The sequence below is a fragment of the Lissotriton helveticus genome, chromosome 9, assembly GCF_964261635.1.
Source record: "Lissotriton helveticus chromosome 9, aLisHel1.1, whole genome shotgun sequence".
NCBI classification, from domain to species: Eukaryota; Metazoa; Chordata; class Amphibia; order Caudata; family Salamandridae; genus Lissotriton; species Lissotriton helveticus.
The window spans coordinates 90907171-90934576 of NC_136070.1; the positions used below are offsets into that span (position 1 = coordinate 90907171).

Consider the following 27406-nt stretch of genomic DNA (forward strand, 5'->3'; position numbering starts at 1 on the left):
AACATGAGCGCAATCTCAAAGCACTGGAGATCCAGAAACAGAATAAAGACCTCGGGCTCCCCGAACGACCGACCCCGTCTGCCTCGACCGAACCCAAGGTTCACATCCCCAAAGATGTCATCCGGGAATACCACAAGAACGATGATATCCAGCAGTGGTTTAAAGCCTATGAGGTGGCAATGACCTCCCACCGGATTCCCCGAAGCGATTGGGGAGCCGGATTATGGGGGAGGTTTGTCAACGAAGGGCGGGACGCCCTGCTGCAACTCCCGGACCAGCTGATGACCTCCTACGACCACATGAAGGCCGCCCTCCTCACTCGATACGGGCTCACACCGGAGATGTACCGCCAACGGTTCCGCGACTGCAAACGGATTCCGGGTACAACTTGGGTGGAGTACGTGAACTTTTTTAGCCGAGCCTTCGAGGGGTGGATCAAGGGCAACAAAGTAACCACCTACGAACAACTCTTTGACCTTATCGTATGGGAACACCTGTCGAACAACTGCTTCGTGGAGCTCCGGCAACACCTCCTAGACAGTAAGCTAACCGACCCTCGACAACTCGCCGCCGAAGCCGACCGGTGGGAAAGCACCCGAGTTGGCCGGAGCGCACCCAGCGAAGCATCCAGATCATATCGCCCCCGAGGGGGAGGAGGAAGTCAGGGTCGGGGGAGAGACCCCGGCCCCTCGTCACCCCCCAGAAACCCCTCGACCCCGGTTGGCCGAGGAAGCCCTGCCGTCCGGGCCGGTTTCCGGGCCAACATTACGTGCCACAGGTGCCAGCGACCCGGCCACTACGCCAGTGATCCCAACTGCCCAAAGAATCCGAACACTACTCCCCGCCAAGTTGCAGCGGCGGCCCTAGGGGAAGAAATAATCCCAGAAGATCAAGAAGAGTACGAGACCGATCCCTCTGAATGGGCACCCGCCGCCATGGCCCTGGTCTGCTTAGGGGAGAGAGACATGATTCCGCGGGCCCCCCTTCCCGCCAACACACAGAAGTACGGTCAATGGGTCAACATTAATGGCCGCCGGGCGGAAGCCCTCCGCGACACCGGGGCCAGTGTAACGGCGGTCCGACGCCACCTCGTCACTCCAGACCAAATCTTGCCGAACATTCTTTGCCCTGTCCGATCAGCCGACAACTCCGAAAGCCTATGCCACATGGCCTGCGTCCCCTTCGAGTGGGGAGGAGTAACAGGGATGTTAAAAGTAACTGTCCGCGATGATGCCCCCGTGGACTGCCTCCTAGGAAACGACCTTGAAAGCTCTCCCTGGGCAGCTGTCGAACGGAGGGAGCACCTGGGGATGCTTGGCCTCCCCGAATGGGTCTGCGTCACGACCCGGTCCATGACCGCCCGCGCGGTCCCCAGCCCAGAAGAGCCCGAGTGGCCAGAACCTCCTCCCGCGCTCATCCCCGAGGAGGCCGCCCCAGAAGCCATACCATTGACCCAATCCGAAGAAGGACCCGACCAGCTTCGGGACGTCCCTGACCTGGCACAATGGCGGCAGGAGGGAGGCCCCACGCAGGAACAATTCCGGGCCGAACAAAAAACCTGTCCTTCTCTCGAAGGACTCCGGCAGCAAGCCCTGGCCCAGAGCACCGGGGATACCTCGGGGGCCCACTGGATCTACTGGGACCAAGACCTGCTCTACAGCGAGCAGAAAATTGCAGAACTAGGGGCCAGCCGGGTGCTGGTGGTGCCCCTTCGCTTCCGAGACTTCCTCCTGAACTTAGCCCACGATGTCCCCCTTGCCGGACACCTGGGGCAGGATAAAACCTACGACCGCCTGGTGACCCATTTTTTCTGGCCCCACATGCGGAAGGATGTCACCAACCACTGCAAGGCCTGCCCCACCTGCCAGGCCAGCGGAAAAAGTGGCCGAAAAATCAAAGCACCGTTACAACCCTTTCCTGTCGTCACCACCCCATTTGAACGAGTGGGGATAGACATTGTGGGGCCCCTCGACCCTCGAACAGCCCAAGGACACCGGTTCATCCTGGTCCTTGTAGACCACGCCACCCGCTATCCCGAGGCCATCCCTCTTCGGACTGTGACGGCCCCCGTGGTGGGCCGGGCCCTGATGGGGATCTTCTCCCGGGTGGGGTTCCCCCGGGAGGTCGTCAGTGACAGGGGCACGAACTTTATCTCCAGATATATGAAGTCCCTCTGGCCGCAATGCGGGGTCACCTACAAATTCACGACCCCCTATCACCCGCAAGGAAACGGACTGGTCGAGAGATTCAACCGCACCCTCAAGGGGATGATTATGGGTCTAGAAGAACCCCTTCGACGCCAGTGGGACGTGCTACTCCCATGCCTCCTGTTTGCCTATCGGGAGGTCCCGCAGAAGTCCCTCGGCTTCAGCCCCTTTGAACTCCTGTACGGGCACCCCGTCCGGGGCCCCCTCAGCCTAGTCAAGGAAGGTTGGGAGCAGCCTCCCCAGAAAACTCCCCCGGACATCTACCGGTATCTCCTGGCTCTCCGCAACCAGACCCGGCGGTTCCGAGACACCGCCAAAGCCAACCTCGAGGCCAGTCAGGAGGACATGAAGAGGTGGTACGATCAGCACACGTCCTCCATTGAGTTCGAACCTGGACAACAGGTCTGGGTGATGTCCCCGGTTGAGCCCTGTGCCCTCCAAGACAGATGGTCCGGGCCCTTCAAGGTAATCGAACGCAAGGGGCCCGTCACCTATTTAATCGACATGGAGACTGCCCGGAACCCCCTACGGGTCCTCCATGCCAACAGGCTCAAACCCCATTTTGTGCGATCCGAACTCAGCCTCCTGATGGCTACCGATACTGGGACCGAAGAAGACTCCGAACCCCTTCCGGACTTACTGAGGGCCCTCGAGCAGGATGGCTCAGTGGAAGGGGTCCAGCTCTCCGAGGCCCTGTCCCCGGAGCAACGCCAAGACTGCCAAACGCTCCTGAGGCAGTTCGCCTCCCTGTTCTCCCTCACCCCCGGAGTCACCCCCTGGTGCCTCCACGATGTGGACACCGGGGACAGCCCTCCTATTCGACACCGAGCATACCGCGTACCAGACCGGGTACGAACCTGCATCCAGACCGAGGTGTCCAAGATGCTGACCCTAGGAGTGATCGAACTCTCAGACAGTCCCTGGGCGAGCCCAGTCGTCCTGGTCCCCAAGGCAGCTGCCCCGGGCGTGGTCCCTGAGCTCCGGTTCTGCGTGGACTATCGAGGGCTGAATGCAGTTACCCGGACCGACGCTCATCCCATCCCCCGGGCAGACGAGCTAATTGACCGGATGGGGGCCGCCCGCTACCTGAGCATCTTCGACCTAACAGCGGGCTACTGGCAGATCGGCCTCACCCCTAGGGCCCAAGAACGATACGCCTTCTCTACCCCAGACGGGCACTACCACTTCAAAGTCATGCCCTTCGGCATGAAAAACGCCCCGGCAACGTTCCAACGGCTGGTAAACCAGGTACTGGCGGGCCTGGAAGACTTCAGCGCCGCCTACCTGGACGACATTGCTGTGTACAGCCACCAGTGGACTGACCACCTCCGCCACCTGCGGAAGGTTCTACACGCCCTCCAGCAAGCCGGGCTCACCATCAAAGCCAGCAAGTGCCAGGTTGGCCAAGGGTCCGTAACCTACCTGGGACACCAAGTGGGAAGCGGGCTGGTGGCCCCCCTCCAACTCAAGATTGCTGCCATCCAGGCCTGGCAACCCCCTACGAGCCAAACGGAGGTCCGGGCCTTCCTGGGGCTCACCGGATACTACCGGCGGTTCGTGAAGGACTATGGCAGCATCGTGGGGCCCCTCACAGAGCTCACCTCCAAAAAGAGCCCCAAAACCGTCAACTGGACCCCGGACTGCCAATCAGCCTTCGAAAAACTAAAGACCGCCATGTGCACGGCCCCCGTGCTCCAGGCTCCCGACTACAGCCGGGAATTCATTGTGCAGACGGACGCCTCCGATCATGGTGTGGGGGCCGTCCTCTCCCAACTCAACGCCGAAGGGGTCGACCATCCGGTGGTCTTCATCAGCAGACGCCTCTTGCCCCGAGAACAGCGCTGGAGCACCATTGAGAGAGAGGCCTTCGCCGTAGTCTGGGCCCTCAAGAAGCTCCGGCCATACCTCTTCGGCACCCACTTCCGGGTGCAAACAGACCACCGACCCCTGCAATGGCTGATGCAGATGCGGGGGGAGAACCCAAAGCTGTTGCGCTGGTCCATCTCCCTACAAGGGATGGACTTCACGGTGGAACATCGTCCAGGCCAGGACCACGCCAACGCCGACGGCCTGTCCCGCTTTTTCCGCCTCAGCGAGGAGAGTCCCCAGGAAGATGGCTGACTCTCCCCGCCTTCAGCTGGGGGGGACGCATGTTGGACAGGCCGCATGGTCGGGCTGCCCCCTCCCCACAATGGGACCGGGACCCTGGCTCCTCCTGCATCCCCAGCCAGAGTCCCCGACGACCACCCGAAGTACACTGCAATTCCTCACCCACAAGGCACCAACTCCGGACCCCGCTGGCCCGGGTCACCATCCACACCCCGGCCTCGGCCCAGCCGCCATCTTGGGCCACTACAGCACGAGGCCGCGTGGCCTCAACTCGACCCTCACCCCGGGCCCGGCCGGGCCCGACATCGAGGCACCAACCTCCCCCCGGGAGGCAGAGTGACCACTTGGCGAGTCAATGGGAGAAAGGAATCGTCAACGGCTCTCCTCCGCCAGGTGTCGATCACCCCCGGCCGCCTGGGCGCTGGCTCCACCCCCCTGCTGGGTGTCTGGGCTCCCTCATCCCGAACCTCCCGGCCCCCCAGGCGCGAGGGTCCGGACATCAAAGGGGACCAGACCTATAACTGGGGCAGGACCAGACCAGGAAGCCAGTTGTATCCTGGAGTCGAGAGACCCGAGAAGAACTCATCCGTGACTGGCCTGCTGGCGCTGCCGCGGCCCTCTGCCCCGTGAAACCATCGTCTTGGCCTGCTGGCGCTGCCGCGGCCCTCTGCCTCGTGAACCATCGTCTTGGCCTGCTGGCGCTGCCGCGGCCCTCTGCCTCGTGAAACCATCATCTTGGCCTGCTGGCGCTGCCGCGGCCCTCTGCCTCGTGAAACCATCGTCTTGGCCTGCTGGCGCTGCCGCGGCCCTCTGCCTCGTGAACCATCGTCTTGGCCTGCTGGCGCTGCCGCGGCCCTCTGCCTCGTGAAACCATCATCTTGGCCTGCTGGCGCTGCCGCGGCCCTCTGCCTCGTGAAACCATCGTCTTGGCCTGCTGGCGCTGCCGCGGCCCTCTGCCTCGTGTAACCATCGTCTTGGCCTGCTGGCGCTGCCGCGGCCTTCTGCCCTGTGAGACTACCATCTTGGCCTGCTGGCGCTGCCGCGGCCCGATCCACCGACCCTCCAGCTCGAGGATTGTGAGCTCGCCTCTTACTACTACCTGTACCGACCCGGTACCAAGACTGTCCCGCTACCCCCTTTCCCTACAGAGACTAGAAGTGAGAGGACCCCCGGGTCCGAGATATCCTGTATCGCTGATATCCTTGCCTTACGAACCTTATATAAAGCATTGAACTCGACTTGGTGTGGTGCCTGTTTGTGGGGAGGGAGGTAACTTGTCTGTACGATCGCCGGAGACGGTCCCCCTCGGGGATCTCTCTCTCAGCATCCGGCCGACCCTCAGGGTCCCCGTCTAACAGTACTGCAAAAGTTTGCAACAAGAGTTTAGATGTCTGTAATCCAATACTAGACAATATGTATTGTCTGGTTTGGAGATAGGAAACAAAGGATTGTTCATTGATAAGGTGCATGTTTCAATCACCCCTTGGTACCCAAGTTGATCTAATGCCTCCCTGACCTGTATTTTAGCTTCTTGCTTCACTGGGTACTGCCTTTGTGCAGTTGGTTGATTTTTTAACTGGATTGTATGAGGAGGAGAATCCTTATCCCATCCTACATGATTTTTGTATAATGCAGGAGCCTGGGCTACTGCCCATTTCCTGGCATAAGTATATTTCAAATCAATTGGAATGTGTTTGGAGAAGGCTGGCATAATGATGTCTTCGCCATGTGGGCACTCCCTGACAAATTGTGGTGTTCAGCTAGAAGAATGTCATAACCCTTAGAAAGTCGCTCCCAAAAGAGTGCTCTCACTTTTCTTGGTATGTCCCCCTCCATCCGGAGTGTTATTTCATATAACTTATGTGGACAACTAACCCTTTTATCTGCAGTTTCAACTTGAATGAATTAATTCAAGTCCCCTGTCTCCAGATTATCCTTCAAGTTCTTGCGTGCTATGGTGATTTCTGCTGCGCTGTCCAACATCATTTGAGTCGTTTCCCCGTTCTTGAGTTGTGTCCTCAAGATCCTCGGCATGTCTGATTTTTGACCTGCTACCTTCTTTTTGGTAAATTGGGGTTTCTTGTTTTTCTGAACGTGTTGATCGTCTTTGGACTTCACGCGTTCTTCCTTGTGTTCTGACCGTCCTCTTCTTCCGGATTTCTGTGACGAAGTCTGAAAGGTACGAGAGGAACGTTTATCAGTATCTTGATATCTATCAGGTTTTCTAAAATTATCCCTATTCCTGAGGTTGTACCTCCTTTCAGAAGGCTCCTTTTGAGGAGACCTACCTCGGGATTGAGAACGCTTCTCTTTAGAAGTTTGTTTAGTGTTCTCCCACTTCTTTTTAATAGGAGTAGGAGTGTTTTTAGTAAAGACCTTTTCAGGTCTTTCTGGCAGTTGGGGTTTAACTGGTTTCCCACCCAAGCTGTCTCTGCCTAAGTCTCCATAGGATTTTTCAATTATTTTGGCCAGTTCTTGTGGCTGCTCAGTTACATCAAATTCCATTTCATTTTGGCAGATCGCCACGGATGCTGCTTCCCCTTTAATATTAGCTAATATTATTTTTGAGACTTGTTTGAAATCTTTCAGTAATTTCATACCTAGATTTGAAGCAGGCTCTGTCCCGTATTCATTTTAAATCTGTTTCAGGACGTCTGGTATTACTGCCATAGACTGAACACCATGTGTTTTAGTGTAAATTGCAGCAAAGACTGTACCCCTATTGTCGCAGTCCTCCAGGTGTGGTGTGATCCCCATTGGTAAACAGTTTGTTAAAATTCTGTGTTTCTCATGAGGGGAAGTATTAGGAAATACTGCCTCGATTTGAGTAATTTTTTGAGCTATCCAGAATGGAATTTGTTCCCGTTTTGTGGGTAATTTACCAACGACTGAGTGTAAAGTCAGTCTGTGGTGTAATTTTATTTGTGTTCCCCTGGTGGGGAGGGAGGGGGGTGTTGCTTGCTGTGGAATCATTATTGCAGGTTGGACTGTGAAAGTTCGCATGACATATTGAACCAATTGTCTATAGATTTTAATGAGCTCTTTTAGTTGAGCTCGTAGTTCCGCATCCGTCATTACATTAATGTCAGGATGTGGAGTATAGCTGGCTAATACCGGCCATGTTGCTCCTGGTCTACCTAGTGGACTGAGCCTGGTAATGTGATTTGTATGTTTTGGGGCGCCTTTAAACCAGAGCGCATGCTCTTGGTAAGTTAGTGGAATTTCAATATCCTCGAAAGGAATGTATTCCTCTGGTGGTTCATTTTCTTTGTAGAAGTGACACACATGTGTTCTTGGATCTGCTTCAGGGAAGACTATCCACGAATGGAATACCTCTGGTGATATTCATGTGCCTCTATCATAAAAACTGCCTTACCACCTCTTGCTGGTAGGCCATTTTTATAAGTTTTATAGTGATGACTTTCCTTATAAGTTTTATAGTGATGACTTTCCTTAAATTTGGAGGAATGATTATAGCATCGTCGTCGGTTTCTTGTAAACCTGTTATGTTAAAAGCTTGTACGGTGTTGTTGCCTGTAGCTCCGTTTGTCCCGGGATTGTTATCCCCGTTTAGGGACATTTTGTTGACTGAAAGTTTGCAAAGCAAGTTTCAAGGAAACAAAGATAAGGGGCACAATATTTTGGAACACTGTATCCTTCAACGTTGAATAAACCAAAACTAATACATGGGATTTTTCGTCCTACTCCACTATGGCGGATTTTATCCTTTTACCCACTCCAGACGACTATTGGAGTATTACGGAAAAAGGGGTCTCTGAGAAAAGCACGACTGAGTTAATTCAGTATCTATCGTTAAATTAATGCCTTACCAAACGTTGGGCGCCATGTAGTGTAGTTCCTATATTCCCAATAGGCTCTGCGCATTGGAATAATATACTCTATAGATTTGACGTAGGACTTAAGTCAATAGTTCTCTATCGAATATACTAAACTTAATAGTGAGTGCCAGCTAGCTCAGAGGTCACTAGAAACTTTCTCAAATAAACAAGAATGGATTTGTTTCTTATAACCGCACAAACATGACAACTTTGTTTCCCAAGAATAAGAATATATCTCTGTCGTGGAAACAATAGATAACTATTTTACTCAGTCAATCGTGTATGCTTCATTTCTACAGAGTTGCAGAGAAATAGTGAGACGGGCGTTTTCAATAAAAGGTTTATTGAACAGTCTTCTTTCTCATGCAAGAGAGGTGAACTGCCACAATCGTTAGACAGAATGCAAAGTATAATGCGTACAGCGTAAACAGTAATATGAAATAATACTGTAAGAGCATCGTATGGTTTCTAAGCCATATAAAAATACATACATAAATAACAGACTAAAATACTCAACTGGTGCTTCTTTCTAAAATACGCCTACCCCAATGTACCAAACCTAAGTCTAGTACGAGGGAAGAAGTAAGTTTTGTTTAGCCAAGAATCTACCAAAGGTTTTTCTAGGTTCTAATCTGCTTCATACCTTGGAATGAAGGAGGTCTGGTATCTCTGTCTCGGGACTAAATTTCCCAACACTTCGCAAGGGGAGCCGGAAACACTAGAGCTGGATTCTCAACAGAGAAGGGCAGCTTCCTGATCAGTACGTCAGCTGGAGAGTCGGCTTCCTTCGGCAATTGCTGTAGCGAGCTGCGTTGGGCAAGTAGGTCTTTGAACTGCTCCGAACCACCGTATCTTGCTATAGCAAGTGAAGGTATATTTATACCTTAAAAGGTGTTTATGAACGACATAGTTGACGTACAGTCGGGCATATAACCTTCATGAATGAACCCCTGGGGGATAGTTGTTCATTGTAAAACTAACTGAGTTCTTGGAGAAATCAATATTCAAGCAAGGGGAAGTCCCTAACTGCTTAAGCTGGTTTTCCAAGAAATCGTTGTGACGTTTGATGAACGGTTGGAAGTAGCCATGCCTGTATTTGGGTAGCATGGGCTATGCCTAAATAAGGGCTTGATTTCTATGCCTATATAAGGGCAACGTGAATTGTACCTATATAAGGGCATGAATCGGGAAAATTCAATCGAAGCCTAAAACGCCACACAACAGTTGGTTCTAGCACCCTACCCCTGTTCTTGTTCCCTGTGTTTAGTCTAGTACTGCTGTCTTTCCCTAAACCCAGATCTTTGTCTAACCCAGCCTACTGTCTAGTTGCTTTTACCCTAGTTTGGGGGATAAGAGTTTACAGCATCCAGATCAGTCAGGTCTGTCATAAATAGATTAAATAGTTGAGGAGCTAAATGACACCCCTGTTTCAACCCTGAGTGGGTTCCAGCTTTCCAATATAGACTGGGGCCATTGCCTATTATTATTTCGACCCATGTGTTAACGTTTAACAACTGAATGGCCCTGAAAAGGGAGCTTGGAATTTCCAATTTTACACATTTCTCCCACAATTTATAACTCTGGACTCCATCAAATGCAGAATGGAAGTCTACAAAGCATAGATGTAGTGATGGTCGCCCCATCAGTATTTGAACAATGATGAGTGAAAGTGCTAGGATGTTAGTTGTGGTGCCTGTTCCTAAGCTGAAACCAGTTTCTGTTTTTTGTTATTATGTTATTCTCCCCTGCCAAGTTGTTAAGTCTTGAAGAAGCAGGGAGGCAAAGTATTTGTCTTTGTTGAGTATCGCTATCAATCTGAAATTCTCCAGTGATCTGTTGCCCTCTTTATGAATCAGATTAATATTGGAGCCTCTCTAAGAGTCACGTACAGCCTCGATCTGCAGTGCATGGTTAAATTCTGGGGACATTTTGGTGGCCCACTATGATTGGTTGAGCTTTTAACTGTCCTGTGGGAATGCCCTTGGGCCCAGATGCTCTCTCACGATGACCTTTCACAATTTACTTGGTAATTTGAGTCTGTGAGAACAATATGGTTGCTTCTCTATTGAATACCTCCATAGTGCTTTGGACACTTGCTGAGACAGTCGAGATGTTTAAATCTTGATTTTTTTTCCTGGCATTATTTTCTGGCTTATTATTCTTTGTACTAAAAGCTGATTTTTGGATCACTAGGAGTGAGGCTGAGGTTGGATCAAAAGTAAGCTACCCAAGTGTTTTCTTTAATGTAGGAATTATTTACAGTGTGGGGAACTCTTACAGTACTATTGGCCATTTTTCAAAAATCTGGTGTTCGTTGAATTCCCCCAATGTTTCTGAGACTGTGGGCTTTCCTCATTTTGGTCAAAGTGGAGTTTTGCTTGTCTGTGTTCATCCGGCCAGTGTTATCCTTTTTTCGTTCATCTCCGAAATGAGATAGAGACTGTGTTTACATATTTAATTGTCCTTTCCTTAATAGAAGTGTTGAGTTTCGGTTCACTCATGTGCTAGATGGTGATGTTGGGTCTTCTGCTCCTAAGAAACCTCCTCAGGTAAAGGGTATATCGGAGGCTTGTTGCCTAAATGCATTGATATTCCCAAACTATTTATGCGCCTTATCCATGCTCTGCACTGTTGATGCAGCTTGTCTTGGTCCAGACGGGGATGGCAGTGAAATAGAATCACCGCTGAAGGGAGTGACCTATAAGGAGAATGATCAAATGCATATTCAGTATTGAAGGCCATTTAACATTAATGACAGACCGCAAACGAAGATGTGTTTCTTTACATCATTACCAGTCTGTGTTTATTTTATTGCAGGAAACTGTTCTACCCATTTTTTCTTTACAGGGCATAGAAAACAAATGCCATATAATAAGCTATATGCGAAGCAGTCCATATGATACCAGGATCTTGACTAGAAATGCCTTGTTTATTTACATTAAGTAGTTTCCTCCCACCTGTGGCATGCAATTCAGTTGGAGGAATAACCTGCTGCAGAAACGAGTTACCTTCTATATTTATCAGTAACATTCTAACAATGACCTTAAAACTAATACATAGAATTCAGGACCCCCCATTGCTGCTTATTTACTCCTATCTTCCGACAGTATGTGTGTAATAAACTTAGATGTGATTTTCACATTTTCAATCTTCCACTACTACATGTGCTTCAAATTTAGTGTGTAATGTTGGCATGGCTTTCTGTAAAATCATCCCTGTCCTGTCCTGTTGAAGATGACTGGCCGATAATAAGGAAGCATGTTGCTGTCCCAGAGCTCGTGTTTCAGGTCCATATTGCTTACATCTACTGCTTTTGTAAGAAATAAACATCTTCCCGAGTAGTTGCCTTTAACTTTCTGGCAGGAGCCCAACAGACCTTTTGTAGTTTCTCATACAGGGGAAGCAGGTTAGTGTCCAATGTGAAATACTTTTAATTGATTTGGCAAGCTGGTCCCGACCTCCTCTGAGTCCTTCAATAATAATTTGACTTTTCATGCTTCTGTGTCGTTGCTTTGGTCACTCCATCTACTCAGAACAAAGTGCCAACCTTTGAGTGCATATCACACCTACGTAACACTTCAGTCTCATTGCGGCCAAGAACTCGGAGACCTTTGTGTTCAGGGAATGCGCTTTCAGTTGCTTGGGACTTTCCACAACAGCAGAACGTCTGGAATGCCCTTGTCCTTGTAGGATGGAAACCGCAGTGCCCTGGTATGATGATGATTTGTGTCTCAACCAGCAGCTAAGGTCCGGATTGTGTTAGATAGAACATTTGTATAAACAGTTATTTTCCAATTGAAATTGGTACACTGAAAGATGCTGCAGGACCATTTAATGGGATGCAAACCGTGATCACACATTTTTTTTCTACATCCTGCCGCTTATTAAAAAGGATTTTAATGCTACTTAAATGCATATATGACATGGCACAATGATTTGCTGACCAAGGTCTCGGAATTAGGCAATGAAGAAAGGCTAATTGTGACTAATAGTATATAAAAGTCAGTGGTTAACACTGCTGTAAAATGAGCTGGACTGGGGAAATTCAGACAGCCAGCGTTCCACCATGCCTGCTTTCCTCTGTGTGTTTAAGATGTACACATATTGGTGACAGAAGCAGGGACTGTGTTATTGCCTCTGCGAACAACAACATAGTCGATTCTCCTTTACTAAAATGTCGTTTTCTTCCCATTGAAACTGAAAAGACAGGAGAAGGACGCATTTGTAAATGCTGCCGTTTTACAGACCACACTGAGGATATCTGGATGTAACACTTAGGGGCCCATTAGGATGTCGGGCGGATTGCCCCCGCCAGGCTGGCAGTAGCCACCGCCAGCCTTGCGGGGGCAATCCGCCCGACATCCTCACTAGTATTGGTATGGCGGGGGGGACCTCGGCGGGACCGGGGCGGAAAAGCGGCGGACGGTCTTTCCATCCGCCGCTTTTCCACCCGGGTCGTCTAATAGACACCGCCAGCCATATCAGCATGGGCATTTTACAATGCCTTTCCGTGGCTTCACTCTGGGGGCCCCCTGCGGGCCCCCAGAGTGAAGGAGGGGTGGAGGCTGCACACAGGGGGTACCTGTGGTACCCCCCACATTTGCATAAACAAAGCAGCAGGCACCGCGCGGTGCCTTCCGATTTGTATATGCAAATGCTGAAATGCATTTGTAGCATTGTGGCGGGCGGTGCTGAGAGCACCGCCCGCCACAATGCTACAAATGCAGGATGTGCCCGCCACTGTGGCGGGCACATCCTAATGCCCCCCACGGGACCCCTGCCCTTATGGCGGGCGGTCCCAATCCCCGCTAGAATGAATGTCATCCTAATGGACCCCTTAATGTTTCGCATTTTTGTTAAGTGTGGTCATCACTGGTTATAAATCTAGGTAGCAATAGTCTTGATATCAACACTAATTACGGATCATAATATTGTTAATCCATATCCAAATGGATCGGTTCAAACAGCATTTGTGCCTCCGAGACAGCCTCTTTATTCAGAGCTGTGATGTATTTCCATTACAAACTCCCCTTAGCGCTCATCTGCCTTATAAAAATCTTCGTTAATTGTGGAAGTGGACTGGGGAGGCAGTAGGAAGGCTAATCTAGCTACACATAGACCTTTCCGGAGATTCCTAAACTGCTTACATTCCATTTAATCCCAATAATTGGAGAACCAATCTCTTTTTTGTTATGTTTTATCCAGCAATATTTTGGTTGTTCCTTGGAGGTAAAAACTGCTTTATTTTCATTCGCATCCCTTCTTTAGGTTCTTTCCTGACCATAGAATCCCCAAATTGCAGTTCTTCCTTAAGAATTTCTAAGATGCCATTCCTTTTGGCTTCTCTTCAAATGTATGAGAAAACCAGGATACAACTGCCCTCCTGAATCTCAAATCTTTCAGCACTGCCATCTAAAAACCCTCTTCTTCAATAGTGGAATCCAGGGGCACCCCATAATCCTTACTGTTTTTTGGTAAGCAACCTCTCTGGAGGACCTAAAGGAACAAAATCATGCCTCTTTAAAATCATTTGGTAGTTCAGCAGTCTCAGTGGATCACAGAGAAACACGCAGGTACATTTGTGGATTTTCTCCTTGAGGAAACGCTAGCACTCTCCCCCCAATAGCTTTCCATGATGTCAACTTCAGTCAGCTGTTAAGTTAGCTGGCCACATATGTTCTGCACCTCTGCTTTCACTTCTGTGCTGTGGTACGTTTAGTCACTTTAGTACATGTTACAAATAAATATATTAATAACAAATATTGGCAAAGCCAATAGGATTGTCTTTTAAATGGAAATGCATGCAGAAATGCTTTTGTGGTGTTAATGGTGGTGTTGGTTTTGGGTTTGGTGTTGATGGTAATGGTGGTAGTAAATGCGATGATATTCATGGCTTACAAGAAAACCCTGACAAAACCAATAATAAAAGCCCACTGCAGTAAAAAAAAAAAGATAAAAACGATACATGAATGAATTGCGTCTTGTATACAATGACTGCATGGTATAAGAATTCAATATGTGAAGATTTAGTGTATTTTTCAGATTTAAACATTCCCTCGTGAATTGCTATGTTAGCACTCCATGATGGAACGTGGACAGTAGCAAGCAGAAAGAGAGTACTGCTCCTCTGAAGGGAAGTCAATGCCCACTCTATGTATATTATAAAGAAATTATAACCATAGGTCAATGAGACAGCTGTGCTGGCCAGCCAGACCTGAAAGTGAGTAGTGCAGCAAGGAAATTACATTTAAATAAGAATGGTAAGAAACGGGTGGTGACAATACTGGAATATGGAGGATTATTGGCTTCTTGAATAGATAAAGGAACTGGACAAACTGCTGTCTCGTCACATGTAGGGAAGCATAGTTGTTTCTCTGGGTTGTTAGAGTACACGTGTAACTCAATGAGTATCATGTCCAAGGCATTTGGAGAGCAGATGATGAAATACGATAGTTCCAAACCAGCATATTGCACCCACCTCATACGGCACAACACGGTTTTATTGCATGTTAATACAAGTGTTGGGTTGAAAAAGTACTTATAAATGTTGCCTGTTGATCCTTTTCAGGTGCAGAATGTTTTGAAATCAAGCCACCGGAAGGATGGACAGGAGCTCAATGCTTTGTTAAATGCCCCCCATGTTCAGGTAATGTTTGTATGTAGTGCTGTTTCAGTAATGCTTCTGTTTGTTCTTCGTGCCTTCTATTGTCCGTTCTTCTAATATCCTCTTAAGTCCCTACATATGAATTTATTAAAGAATTCCTAAACCATACCTTGGGGTCTTGCCTTTGGTATCCCATTACTGTCTAATTGTATTTCTGCAATGCCATAATCACGTCCTGAAGCAATGTTATAAGGTTTTTCTTTTCACAAATGCAAGTGCCTTTTGTAAAGGGGTTTATGAATCTCCCACGCGGTTCTGATTTACATCTACCTCTTGCACTTATTTGACGCACAGCTTTGATGCCATTTGATGAGTGAATTTTTGTGAGGATATACTGCTTTTCTGAAACGCCTTTGATGTTTGTTTATAACATTATGTCTGTGTAAGTGGTCCTCTTGCATGCTCAGATTTCTTTTTCACCCTATTTTTCTGTACTTGAGTAGTTGATGCACACATCGCGCCGGTCACACTGCAGCTAATTATGGGATTTAGAATGGGATTTATTACATCCCAAATAAGCAGCATGACCCATAGAGGTCTACTGCATGGGTCTGTTTCAGTACCTCCTTCATTGCTTTGGTACAGAAACTTGGATGTCAGAATATTCTTGTCCGAAATATCGCTTGACATGAATAGTGTGTCACAAAAATATTGCCCTTTGAGTTTCTTTTATAAATAGTATCTAGTGGGGTGATAGGCAATACTATCGCCTACTGTGTTTTGATTGTCTGTTATCCCAAAGGGGGCAGTATTTTTGTAAATGATGTTTTGGTCGCAATATGTGAGTAGGATGAGATTCTAAGGATGGTGTTCTGGTGGAATACCCAGAGACAGATGGAGTTTGTAGTAGCTTCTGGAACATCAGGGGCTCTATGCCATTAATATTCTGCTTTCTTAATAATGGTTATGAACGCATTTGCTTCCTTGGAAGAAGGACCATGTACTGAAAACAAAAATGGAAAGTGATGATGAAGTATTAATACCTTCTAGCTATACAAGTCCCGATTTGAAGTGCCAAAAATCCAGTAAAAGTCTCAGGTGAGAAAAGCACAGTTGGCATAGAGGTTTTGTGAGTCCTACTAATACGAGCATGTTTTATTATTCTTTAATAAGCACCCAGACGTACAGGTAAAGATGGCAGGAGATTTATATGTTCTTGAGACTGTGATTTACATAGAACCTTGCTGGGATATTCCTTAATCAGAAGTGTAACGAGCATTGGCAAAGCTAATAGGCCTCCCCTGTGAGAACTATTGGCTTTGGCAAAGGTTTGTAGCCATGCTGTACAGCAGCACGGATGCCTTGGTTTGTGGCTAAAACTAATTTTAACCAGCTGTGTGCCGCAACCAGAACTGATGTGCTTTTTTAAAAAACAATTTTAAAAGAGGGCATAAAGTGCATTAGCCCTGGATGCAGCATATTCCGGTTTCATTTTTTTTTTTTGCCATGCTGCACTGCCACCCTGCTATACAACATGGCAACAACTAATTGCCAAAGTCAGCAATGCCCATATTGTAGAGCAGTGGTCTTCAAACTTCTTAATGCTGGGCCCCCTTGTAAAAGATGTTTTTAATCCTCTGGCCCCCCTCAATTTTTTCACAATTATTCTGCTAAATTGCAAATGTTTAAATATGTCTAAACATATTTAAACATTGCAGTTAAGCTCTGTTACCCCTTTTGACACACTCCTAGTCAGGATATAAATGACGAAAGTTGTTAGTTATGGCCCATTACAAGGTGGCTTACTGCTGCTCATGTTTGTAACACTTAAAAGAAAGCATGATGCTACTCTTGGCCAGAGACTGGCGCTCCCCCCTTAGTTCACTTAAGCCCCCCCCCCCATAGTGGCAACCGCTCCCAGTTTGAATACCTCTGCTTATGAGCATGAACAAAGGGGAATGGCAGAGTCAATAGTCTCAAAGGCGCAACCAGTTTGCTTTGCCAATGCTTTTTAGATTTCAGCACAGTAACCCTGTGGTTCTGAGTAAATCAGTTAATCCCCCCTGAGTGCAAATGGACAAAAGTAACAACATTTGGCAAAATACTGCAGCATATATATATAGAAAGCAATTGCGCCCATTTCCATCTCTTAGGGAAAATACATTTGGAAGCAAAAAATAACCATTGTCACAATAAAAGCAGATAACATCTGTTGTCACTATAGACACCCATTTCAAAGGAGGAAAGGGCTTCTTTGAAGTGTGTGTGGCATTGTTAAACATAGCTACAAATGGCAAGAGGTTCAACAATGACACCAGCGAAGAAGAAAAATAGAAGTAGTACCTAGTGTCCTAGGCAGCGCTTGCGCTGGTTCTTCGAGACATGCTGTAGTCAGGATTGGACTTTAGGCTCCACCAATTTTCTGCCCATCTTTTAAATTGGCTAATCTTACTGTCCTTTGTAAACGATGGCTTTTGATTTGTGAATAGGCTAAGCAGTCCCTCCATGGTACCTCACTCTCATCTGTTACCTCCCATGAGGACAGCCCCTCTCACATGTGTCCTTACTCTCTAGGTTTCATTAACTGTAAGTGAGCACTATTTCGTTTGTCTTGCTGGAGCAGGTACAACATGCTGCACAGGCGGCCACCTCATTTCTTTTCCATTTATTTTCTTTTGTACCAATCTTTGCATGCTTCGCTTTAAACATCTTAAGCTCAAGCGCGGCGTGCCCTAATTGCTACAAATGTAAATAAATAAAAAAATAATACGGTGGCGACACAACATTTTTTGTATTTATTTAATTATATAGCGATCGCAGCACGTCGCACTTCAGCTTTAAACATCTGAAGCAAAAGCGTAGACTGCCACCACTTTTTTTCTCTTTACTTGTTTTTGTACCAATCGGGGGCACCAAGCTTTAGCTTTAAATATCTGAAGCCAAAGCGCAGCGTTAGGCGAATGGCTTTCTGGAGTCTTTTCTTGGTCCTGTGCAGTGTTAAATCTCTGTCCGTCCTGCACTCCAGAATTTCAGTGTGTGCATCATGGATGTCAGCGAGTTTGAGCAAGATATCAGCAGCAGAATAAGCTCTACTGTGCTTCCTGTGTGCATCAGCAAGCCCTGTTGCTTGGGAATAAATAAGGCGGGCCTGAACCTAGTTTTGGGGAACAGTATTTTTCATTATTGCAGGGTGTAGTACTGTATATGGCTAATCAGTGTCCACAGGGGCACCTAGTAACAAGCAAACATAGTGCACCCTTTCCTTGCTGCGTGCATTTTCTTTTATTAGTTATGCTACTGCTAGGATATTTTTTGGGAAAAAAAATTCCATCAAACATTTTCCTTTGCATCGCCAATAGCTCTAAATTTAACTAATGCGAGACCTATTGCATTGCAAATGCTTGTTCATTCTTTTTCCTGAACCACTCCATGAGAGTGCATATTTTATTCCACCGTCTCCCATGTATTCTCCTTCTATCACACCCCTGTCATCCCCACGATCCGAAGTTACAATCTCGCTCTGTGACCACGCCACTATTTCTCATTTGTGCGCGGAATTAAAAAGTACCAGGGCGACGGCTGCCAGCTGCTCCTCATTTACACGTTTTAATTTAGTAGAGCAAAGCTTTCCCCAGCGCTTCCGCCTTATTGCATTTCTTGATGGCGTGAAATAGGGGTTGGCTGATTAATAATCTTGGGGTTCTTGACCTCACCCACAAAGAATTTGTTTATCTTTCGGCCCGATCTACGTATACTGACATCACCCAGCCTGTTCTGATGTATTGTCTTTTGGGATCTGGGTGATTGTGTCCCATTCGTAGGGGTCTGGCCTAGGGATGAGAAGGCGTGAAATATTTTAAACAAAAAACTTTGCCAACGTAATTCTATTTCTGTTAAGAACTGATCCTTTTAATGACTGTGTAGGGCGCAGAGGAACAGATTGCTGTTTATTGCACAGCCAGTGGATCTAAAAACCCTCCCAAACATGCACTCCTCTTTTTAGCATATCCCACCAGATAAGCTACATAAGAGCCAGCTTACTGTTGATGGCAGAGTGAGGGGTTTACGAGCACAGCCCTTACTCCTAGAAGCCTCCACAATCCTCCTTAGCATCTCCCGCAATAGCAGGTGCAAAGCAATGTGTTTCTGAGCACAGCCAGGATGCCTAGAAGCCCCCACACTCCTGGTTCGCACCTTCCGCAGTATGATTTGCAGAGGGAAACGCTTGTTTGTGCAGAGAAAGGATTTTCCTTGCATAGCTCGGGAGCCTACAAGTCTTACCCTAAACCCCCCTCTTTAGCATCCCCCACAGTATAAGGTGCAGAGAGGACATTGGATTATGCTGTACTATACAATGGGAGGTCATACCATATCATGATAGGAAATACCATACCATACCCTGCAGTGACAGGCCATAATATTCCATAGCATACCATTCTATACAAAGACAGACCACGCCATACAATGACTGGCCATATCATATAATACTATACTATAGATTGACAGGCCGTACCAAATTATACAATGACATACAATACTATGCCGTGACTGGCCATACCTACAAACACAAGCCTTTCCATATCCTATTATGACAGGCCTTACCATAACATAGTATACAATGACTGGCCATACCATACTATACAATACCATACCTTGATATCATTCCATACAATGACAGGCCATGACCAACAATACCTTACTATAGAATGACAGGTCATACTATATCATACTATACAATGACTGGCCATACCATATCATGCTATACCATACAATGACAGGCCATACCATACTATTCGATGACAGAGCATACCATTCCATATAATGACAAACCATGCCATACAATATCGGAACATACTATACAATGACAGTCCATACCATTCCATACAATGACAAGCTATACCATACCTTATCACACCATTGCACACAATGAATGACAGACAATACAGTACCATACTATACAATGACAGGCCATATCATACCAAATAACAAAAAAAAAACCTGACAAAGCCAACAGATCTTGTAAAGGTTAGGATCCAAATGCTTACTTTTCATATGAAAGTCATCACAAGGGGTCTAAGATCTCAGGTGATACCGACATACTACGACTTGGAGTATGACCTCTTACTGGTGTGGGAAAAGGAATTAACATCTAGCTCCATTAGAATTATGGAAATATTAATTGAGAATAGTGAAAAAAAAGTAGCCAAATTGCTCAGAGATCCATAAAGATGAAATAAAGAGTTTGAGTTTAACAGAGGCAACCAACAAAAACTATGAGATCCTGAATACTGTTTTGGACAGACATCAAAATGAGGTGAAACAGCGAAAAGCTAGAAGATTAAAAAGAGACAAGATGGACTACCAAACCGGTAGGGTATTTACATTCGCCAGACGATATGACCACTTAATGAAGAATACTGAAGGGAACGGAGGTAGAATGACAGCCACCTCCAGTAACTCTTTTACTTCACTGAGTACCAACATGAGCAGTGAGGGGGATTCGAAACAGGGAATTGGAATCTCGCCACAAATATCTGGGAATACCACTTTTTTACAGGTAGTCCAGAGAACCAGGAGAGGCAAAAGAGAGCAGAATTTGAGGCCAAACAAAGAAAACAAGAAAGGGCAGGAGGAGAGGTAGAGCAAAGAGAAGATCTGAAGGGCATGCACACCAGGTCCTGGGGCTAGTAAAAATAAACTCGAATACTTCAGGGGTCTCCATTATCAACTTATCAGACACCTCTCTTAGTGTAGATATGGTTTTCCTATTGAAACGAGGCTTAGGTTTTTGTCCTAAAGCTACAAGGAAACCTATGCAACAATTTGTCTGACAACTGAGATCGAGAATGTTTTTTGCCATGAACCCTGCTGGCAATAAAATAGATCAAACACTTAAACCTGATTTATTGTGTGATGACTTATCCATACAGGATTTGCATGATACAGTAATGCTATTATCAATCACAGACATGGAGGGTGATATAACGACTGCAGCGAGTGTATTATAATCCTTGAATGTACCGACTGACACGAGTGTTGAAAGTGGGCTGAGAAATAAATCCCAATGGACACCACAACTACTGAGTGGTAATACGATCAAACATTTTATACCTTAGTGAGTAGGGATGTGGATACAATGATGTGAACTGGTGGCAAGAGATGATGAGAGCAGACAACCTAACTAGAGGATAAAGAGAAGCTCTCAGAATGCTGCAACACAACACTAATATTATTATAAGAGAAGCAGACAAAGGGGGCAATATTGTTGTCATGAATTGTTCTGTTTACAATAATGAAATCCTGTCCCAATTGGATAATATTAAGTGTTATGTAAGGCTTCAAAATAACCCTCTATTTGATCTGAGCAGACACATCAACAAACACAAGTGAAAAAGTGGTATGATGGTGGCCTATTGTCTATTGATGAATTTCATTACTTACATATAGATAGTTCAAGATACCGGTGTCTATACACTGCCTATGGTTCATAAAACGGCACCGTGCCCGCCAGGAAGACCTATTGTATCGGGGATTGGGGGACCCACAGAGAGGAACTCAGGGCATGTTGATCTGTTCTTGCAAATATATGTAGAGAAACTGCCCTCATACATAAGGGATACTAAAGATGTTTTAAATGTTTCACAGGATTTACAATAGGAGACACGACTGTGGTTGATTACACATGATGTTACAAGTCTATTTCTTATGAGCATGGTATTCAGCCCTTACACGTTTTCTTAACCACTTGGATGCTAAGCTACTTGCGCTGCTTCCATGTAATTTCCATTGAAATCAATGGAAACTCCATGACGAGCTGGGCTCGTCATGAGCGTCGAAGGGGTTAATACTAGACCAGCGATTTATTATGAACACACCCAGATGTTACTAACCATGACTAAAATGATTTTGGAAAATAATGTCTTTCTGTTTGACTACACATGGTATAGATAGTTGCAAGGGACCGCCATGGGTTCCAGGTTTGCTCCCTCCTACGCAAGCCTCTTTATGGGGGTTTTCGAGGAGGGACATATCTGGGGCCCCGGGGGTTCGAAATTAATTGATCATATCCTGTACAGGGGACAGTACATCGATGATTGCCTGCTAATTTGGGCAGGCAACGAGACACAACTTAGTGAATTAGTTTCTTATCTTGATTCTAGTAATGCCAACATAAAATTTACCAGTACATGGAGCCAAGAACTTATTGAATTTTTGGATCTTGAAATCTGTCAACAACAATGTATTACACAGTAAACTTTTTCGTAAGCCAACTTCGGCTGGCATGAGACTGCCTTATATTACCAGAATATAGTGAAGACTTGATGAAAAGAGGACAACGATCAGACGGCTATTTCTTTACTTCTTGCTGGACCTTATTGGTGTTTGTGCTCAGGGCACAGGTGAATGAAAGTCATCACATGTTCTTATTAAAATTGCTACCTTCCTGGCAAATGAACTGAAGGAAGCAATGAATCGCTTAGGGTCCAGGTGCATCTCTTGCAATACAACTCCCATCTGCATGGATTCTATCCAAATACGCTAACATCAATCTTTTCCAGTTATTCTGCCCACAAACGTTCCAGCTCACAGATGTGAAGGTTTGAGGCTGGGTCCTAATTTAGCCCTTATTCTGCAAGGGCGTATAATGCAAAGGCTTTCAACTATTTGTGTCTGCGCAGAGATTCAGATGAAAGGTGATTGCACTAAGTGAAACAAAGCAACAGCAGTAAACCTTCAAAGAACGCCTCCCACCACTTATTCCATTAAATTACTTGGCTGTGCAATCTCTGTGTTGAATGCAAATGGTGGAATCCAGTATTCTAACCATTTAAACCCGAGTTTTGTATTCAATAGCTAACATGAAAGGGCCTATATATGAATTAGGCAGCATATACATCTTCCTGCATCACTAGTGTTTGATTGAGAGCCCCGGTGAAAGTTTAAGACTGTGGAATGGTGTTGCCTTTTACACATTTTCTTTGCAGAATTTGAGAGTGTTGTCTTTTTTTGTAAGGTGTGCGCATGACCTTCGAAGTTAACTTTAAGTGTGGCAGTGTACAAAATGGCCTATTCTATCCCAGCCTCATTTATGTCCATCGTAGTCTTGGCAACTGCCTTTGTCACTTCCTGAGCTGCCCATGTGCAATCTGGAAAGAAGAATATCATGGGACCTTAATATTCAGGGGGAACCTCTCTGGCCATTTTCAGGATTTGGTCTCTATATTCAAAGTTCAGGAATATGGCAATGAATGACCATGGAAAAGAGCATATTTAGCTACCAATGGTCCCATGTCAGCTTATAGCCGGGAGAAAGGAATGACCACAAATTGGCTTACCTGTGCAGGTGTTAACTGCACAATACATAAGCACACCTTACCCACACTCTGGTGCATTCTGGGGGTAGTATGACTATTTAGGCCCTCTGTTTTATTGCCAGATATCCTTCCAGCATTAGCGCCTATGCGGGCTGCAGCTCCAGTTACAGTCGCTATTTCCTTATCCAATATGGGGGTGCAACGCCTGCACCCATCTGGCTCCCCCGGCCGTACCCCAGGCATCCTGCTATTGTACTCTCGAGGCTTTCCCAGGCCCCGCAGGATCACACCAGCAGCCTTTGTCCTCAGTTGGCCATGGCCCAGCTGGCACAGCACCCAAAACACAGCGCCAAGTTGCACATACTTATCCATTGAAGGCTGCCATCGGCACTGGTCCACGGCATGTCCAGCTTCATTTCTGCAGGTGGCGACCTCCTCAGTATGGTGAGCCCATATTATTCCGCTTAATGGACAGTGTAGATGCTTTCTCTTCCACTAGATATCCTACAGCTTGCAGGAAACAGAGCCTTGCAGGTCTCCTCATCTGGTGAGGTTGTTTCAAAACAAATGCTCTGCCATGAGCCAAGGAACCTTCAAGCAAATCCCTGGTCAAAGTTATGGAAAAGCACAGATCAGAAGACTGGTACAACATCCCTTAGAAATATTGAATATCCCTTAGAGCTAGTCAAGACAATTATAACGAAGTGAAAAGAATATGGTAGCACCACGGCAATGCATAGATCGTTTATTTCCTCCAAACAGAAAGAGTTTACAAGACTGAGAGTGATAGGAACTTTAGGCTAGTGGCAGCTTTGAAGGAGCTGTAGTCATGGCAAAGACTGGTCGAATTGTGCACATGACAAATGTCTCCATCCACTGCCTGTTCTGTTCTCATGTATCACAATGCTTTGTGATCTTTCAAGACTAAAATTGAACATTTGCCTTAATTGTAAGGCCCTGCGTTTTTCACAAACCCACCAGAAAACATCACTCAGTGGTGGCGGCAACATGTTGTTGGTATGTTTCTTAATGGAAGAGAATGAGATGCTTATAAGGAGATATGAATGGACTGCAAAGAACAGACTAGTATTTTGTAGAAAGGTCGCTCTCCTCATCAAGAAAGCTGTATTTAGGACAGGAGTTAATCTTTCATTACAACATTAACATGAACCTCATAGGTAGTTACGTGGCAAAGGCACTGAAAGATAAATATGCTTGTGGCATGAAAAATGTGCTGTCCGTCAACATTCCCCAATGAACTTTACAGAACCATTTTCAGCAAGAATGGTCAAACATTGGCAAGCATAGGTTCCCCAATTTTACGGAGATCTATTTCAACATATTCACAGTTGCACATGCTGTCACATGTGCTTTCGCCAAGAATTAGCTGAGCGAATAGAGACGTGTTCAGGTTGGATATTTCAGTTTCATATTTTTAGTATATAATTTTCTTCACAATAAAGATATTTTACCTTTGTTTAAAGCACGATCAGGGGGTCTGTACTTTCTAAAGACTTGCGATAGGCTTTCTATAGGCTTTGTATAAGCTTTGAATATTCATTATGTATTTGTATCTGGCTGGTTTTTAAAGTAAGACATATTTTTAGTTTGCATATATCACGATTGGAGTCCGTGACTTGATGAATATAAAGTAAACACCTTTCCTGAATAAAAGCGTATTAGTAATCACCACCCAGCTGAATTCAAAATACAAAGGATTAAGTCTTTAAGCATTTACAAAAGGTTGTACGGGTAAGTATCAATCTCCTTACCTCCTGAAGCCGAGGCTCAGCACAAAAATGCAGAAGGAGGATCTCAAATGTAAATGGGGAGCAGCCTTGGCCATCAACGAATGAACAATCTGCGGTAAACTTGACAAACCACAACCAGCCAATGAACTTCCTCGGGTCCTCAAATCAGTAGGGAGCCAATGAAGCTCTATTAGAAACATTGACTGCTTGATCTTCAGCCACAACTTTGAGCCTCTGAATAAGAATACTTTGGTTGATTTATGTACTGTGCTTGGAGTGACAAAAACATATAGCGCTTTGTTAGGGTTGGACAATATTTTGACCCAGATAAACATTTCTCCCCTCCCTTTTTGCCTTTTGTTTTTTATGTTTTTACATGAAGCAGCAAAGGCTGTGTTGAGGTGGAGTGGGTGGAGGCATTCAGTGTCTCTTTGCCTTGGACCTGCGGGACATGGCCTAGGTCATGGTGTGTTTGTCAGTTGAAGAGTGACAAATTAGACTGGTTTGTCTGTAAACGGTCGCAATCCCTAAACTAATGGATCAGGTTGTGGAGAGAAGTTTTCAGACCTCTAATATTTGGGTCTTAAACCTCACTGCAGATGTGTGCTTTTTAGAACAGATTCGGAGTTCCCAAGTTTCTGTTTGTGTGAGTGGGCATATGCTCAATACCTTCCATCGCTTGTCATGCTCCCAGTGGGAAGAAGTTCTCCCACTCTGAGCTTGTTCAGATTGTCATGACCCAATTTTTTATGACTTATCCGGCTGCAGGGCGTTCTTCAGCAGTCTCTAGAAGACCTTCTTATTGTGCTTCACAAGAAGGGCATTGTAGCCCAGCCAAACGATTGAATGGTCCAAACCACCCTCCTATTGCACTTCATGGAACAGTCGTACACTAATATGTCAGTTTTCTGTATGCACTGCCTTTAAGGTGCTCCATCAAACCTGTACAGAATAAAGTAAAATAGAATCTTCCCTTGGTGCCAGGGAACAGACTAGACCTCTTTAACGTTTACAAAGGTTTTTTTTTTTTTTTTGATTGAGTGCTATTTGTGTCCCTCCTGAGGCGGAAGCCGGGAGGTTGTGCTGCTGTGTTATTTTAACTTTATTAGGAACTTTTAAAAACTGTAAAATCGGCGTTTTTTTAATTTAGCTGCTACAACTCCCCATCAGCTTGAATTACTAAGCTCTCTCTGCTGACCCCATTCCCCCTCTTCCTTATTTCCCTGGGCCACTCCCAGCCGAGTATCGACGCGGTGGAGTTGGTCCCAGGTTCAGACAAGCGGCGGCCATATTGGGTGTGTCCAATCCCCCGCGCTCTAGTCGCGCATAAAAGGGGTTCCCCGAGCCTGCTGCCTGTTTGATTGAGTGCTATTTGTGTCCCTCCTGAGGCGGAAGCCGGGAGGTTGTGCTGCTGTGTTGTTTTAACTTTATTAGGAACTTTTAAAAACTGTAAAATCTGCGTTTTTTTAATTTCGCTGCTACAACTCCCCCATCAGCTTGAATTACTAAGCTCTATCTGCTGACCCCATTCCTCCTCTTCCTTATTTCCCTGGGCCACTCCCAGCCGAGTTGGTCCCAGGTTCAGACAAGCGGCGGCCATATTGGGTGTGTGTCCAATCCCCCGCGCTCTAGTCGCGCATAAAAGGGGACGGTCATGCATCCGCGCATGCGGGCAGCGGACGCGCCGGACCTGTGCCGGAATAATTTCAAAAGGGGGGTGGTGATGGACAGAGTATCTGAGTTAATCAGAACACTCCTGCCCAGTCAACAGATCAGGGCTTGATCCATCACCAGGATTCAAGCAAGCCGGGCCGAAGACGGCTGTAATGCCAGAAACCGGTCCCCGGAAGCTTGTTTCCTATCCAGTAAAGAATTGGCTTGGTAGTTTGGTCTGCCCTGTTCCCATGATGCACTGGGCCAGGGACAGACTAATTTGCATGTAGCCAGGTTCTGAACTGGGATGGTGCAGTGAGCTAAAAAACGGTGATGGATCAAGCCCTGATCTTTTGACTGGGTAGGAGTGTTCTGCTTAATTCAGACACTTTGTCCATCACCACCCCCTTTTTGAATCATTTTGGACCTGTGCCGGAGTCGTGCCACTTCCCCCTGTGTTTATTCTTCTCGTGTACTCAGGGACCTGGAGTGTGTATCTGTCGCACTACCCTCACGGACATTAGATACTATCTCGGCCCTTGGTATCGCACGGTACGTACCTCCCTCCCCCCCCTTACACCAAACAGCTATCCGATCGCAGTGTGATCGAAACATGTATACGGGTTCTATACTTAAATACACGCTCACTGGTCAAGCACCAGATTGATCTCTTCTTCCTCCTCACCGACGAAAGACCTGATATTCTCTTACTTACCGAGACCTGGCTGAATGATGATTCTCTCCCCGACATCTTAGCTGCTCTTCCCACCGATTACTACTTGCTCAATACGAACCGACCTTCTGGCCGTGCCGGAGGCGGGGTGGCAGCTGTCATCCGCAAGGAGCTTAAATTTACCTCCACGTCCTCTTTCACTCTCACTGACGTGGACAATCTCATCATCAAGCTAGAGACCGGAGAGGGTGCTCT

General features: G+C 46.4%; 1 protein-coding gene across 1 annotated transcript in view; it reads left to right on the forward strand.

Annotated features, from left to right (window-relative positions):
* Window positions 1–27406, forward strand: part of PALS1 (protein associated with LIN7 1, MAGUK p55 family member) — a 423019-nt gene that overhangs the window by 206801 nt on the left and 188812 nt on the right. The window contains exon 4 of the mRNA XM_078659539.1: window positions 14724–14801. Coding sequence (XP_078515665.1) covers window positions 14724–14801 — 78 coding nt within the window. The remainder of the gene's footprint in view (window positions 1–14723; window positions 14802–27406) is intronic.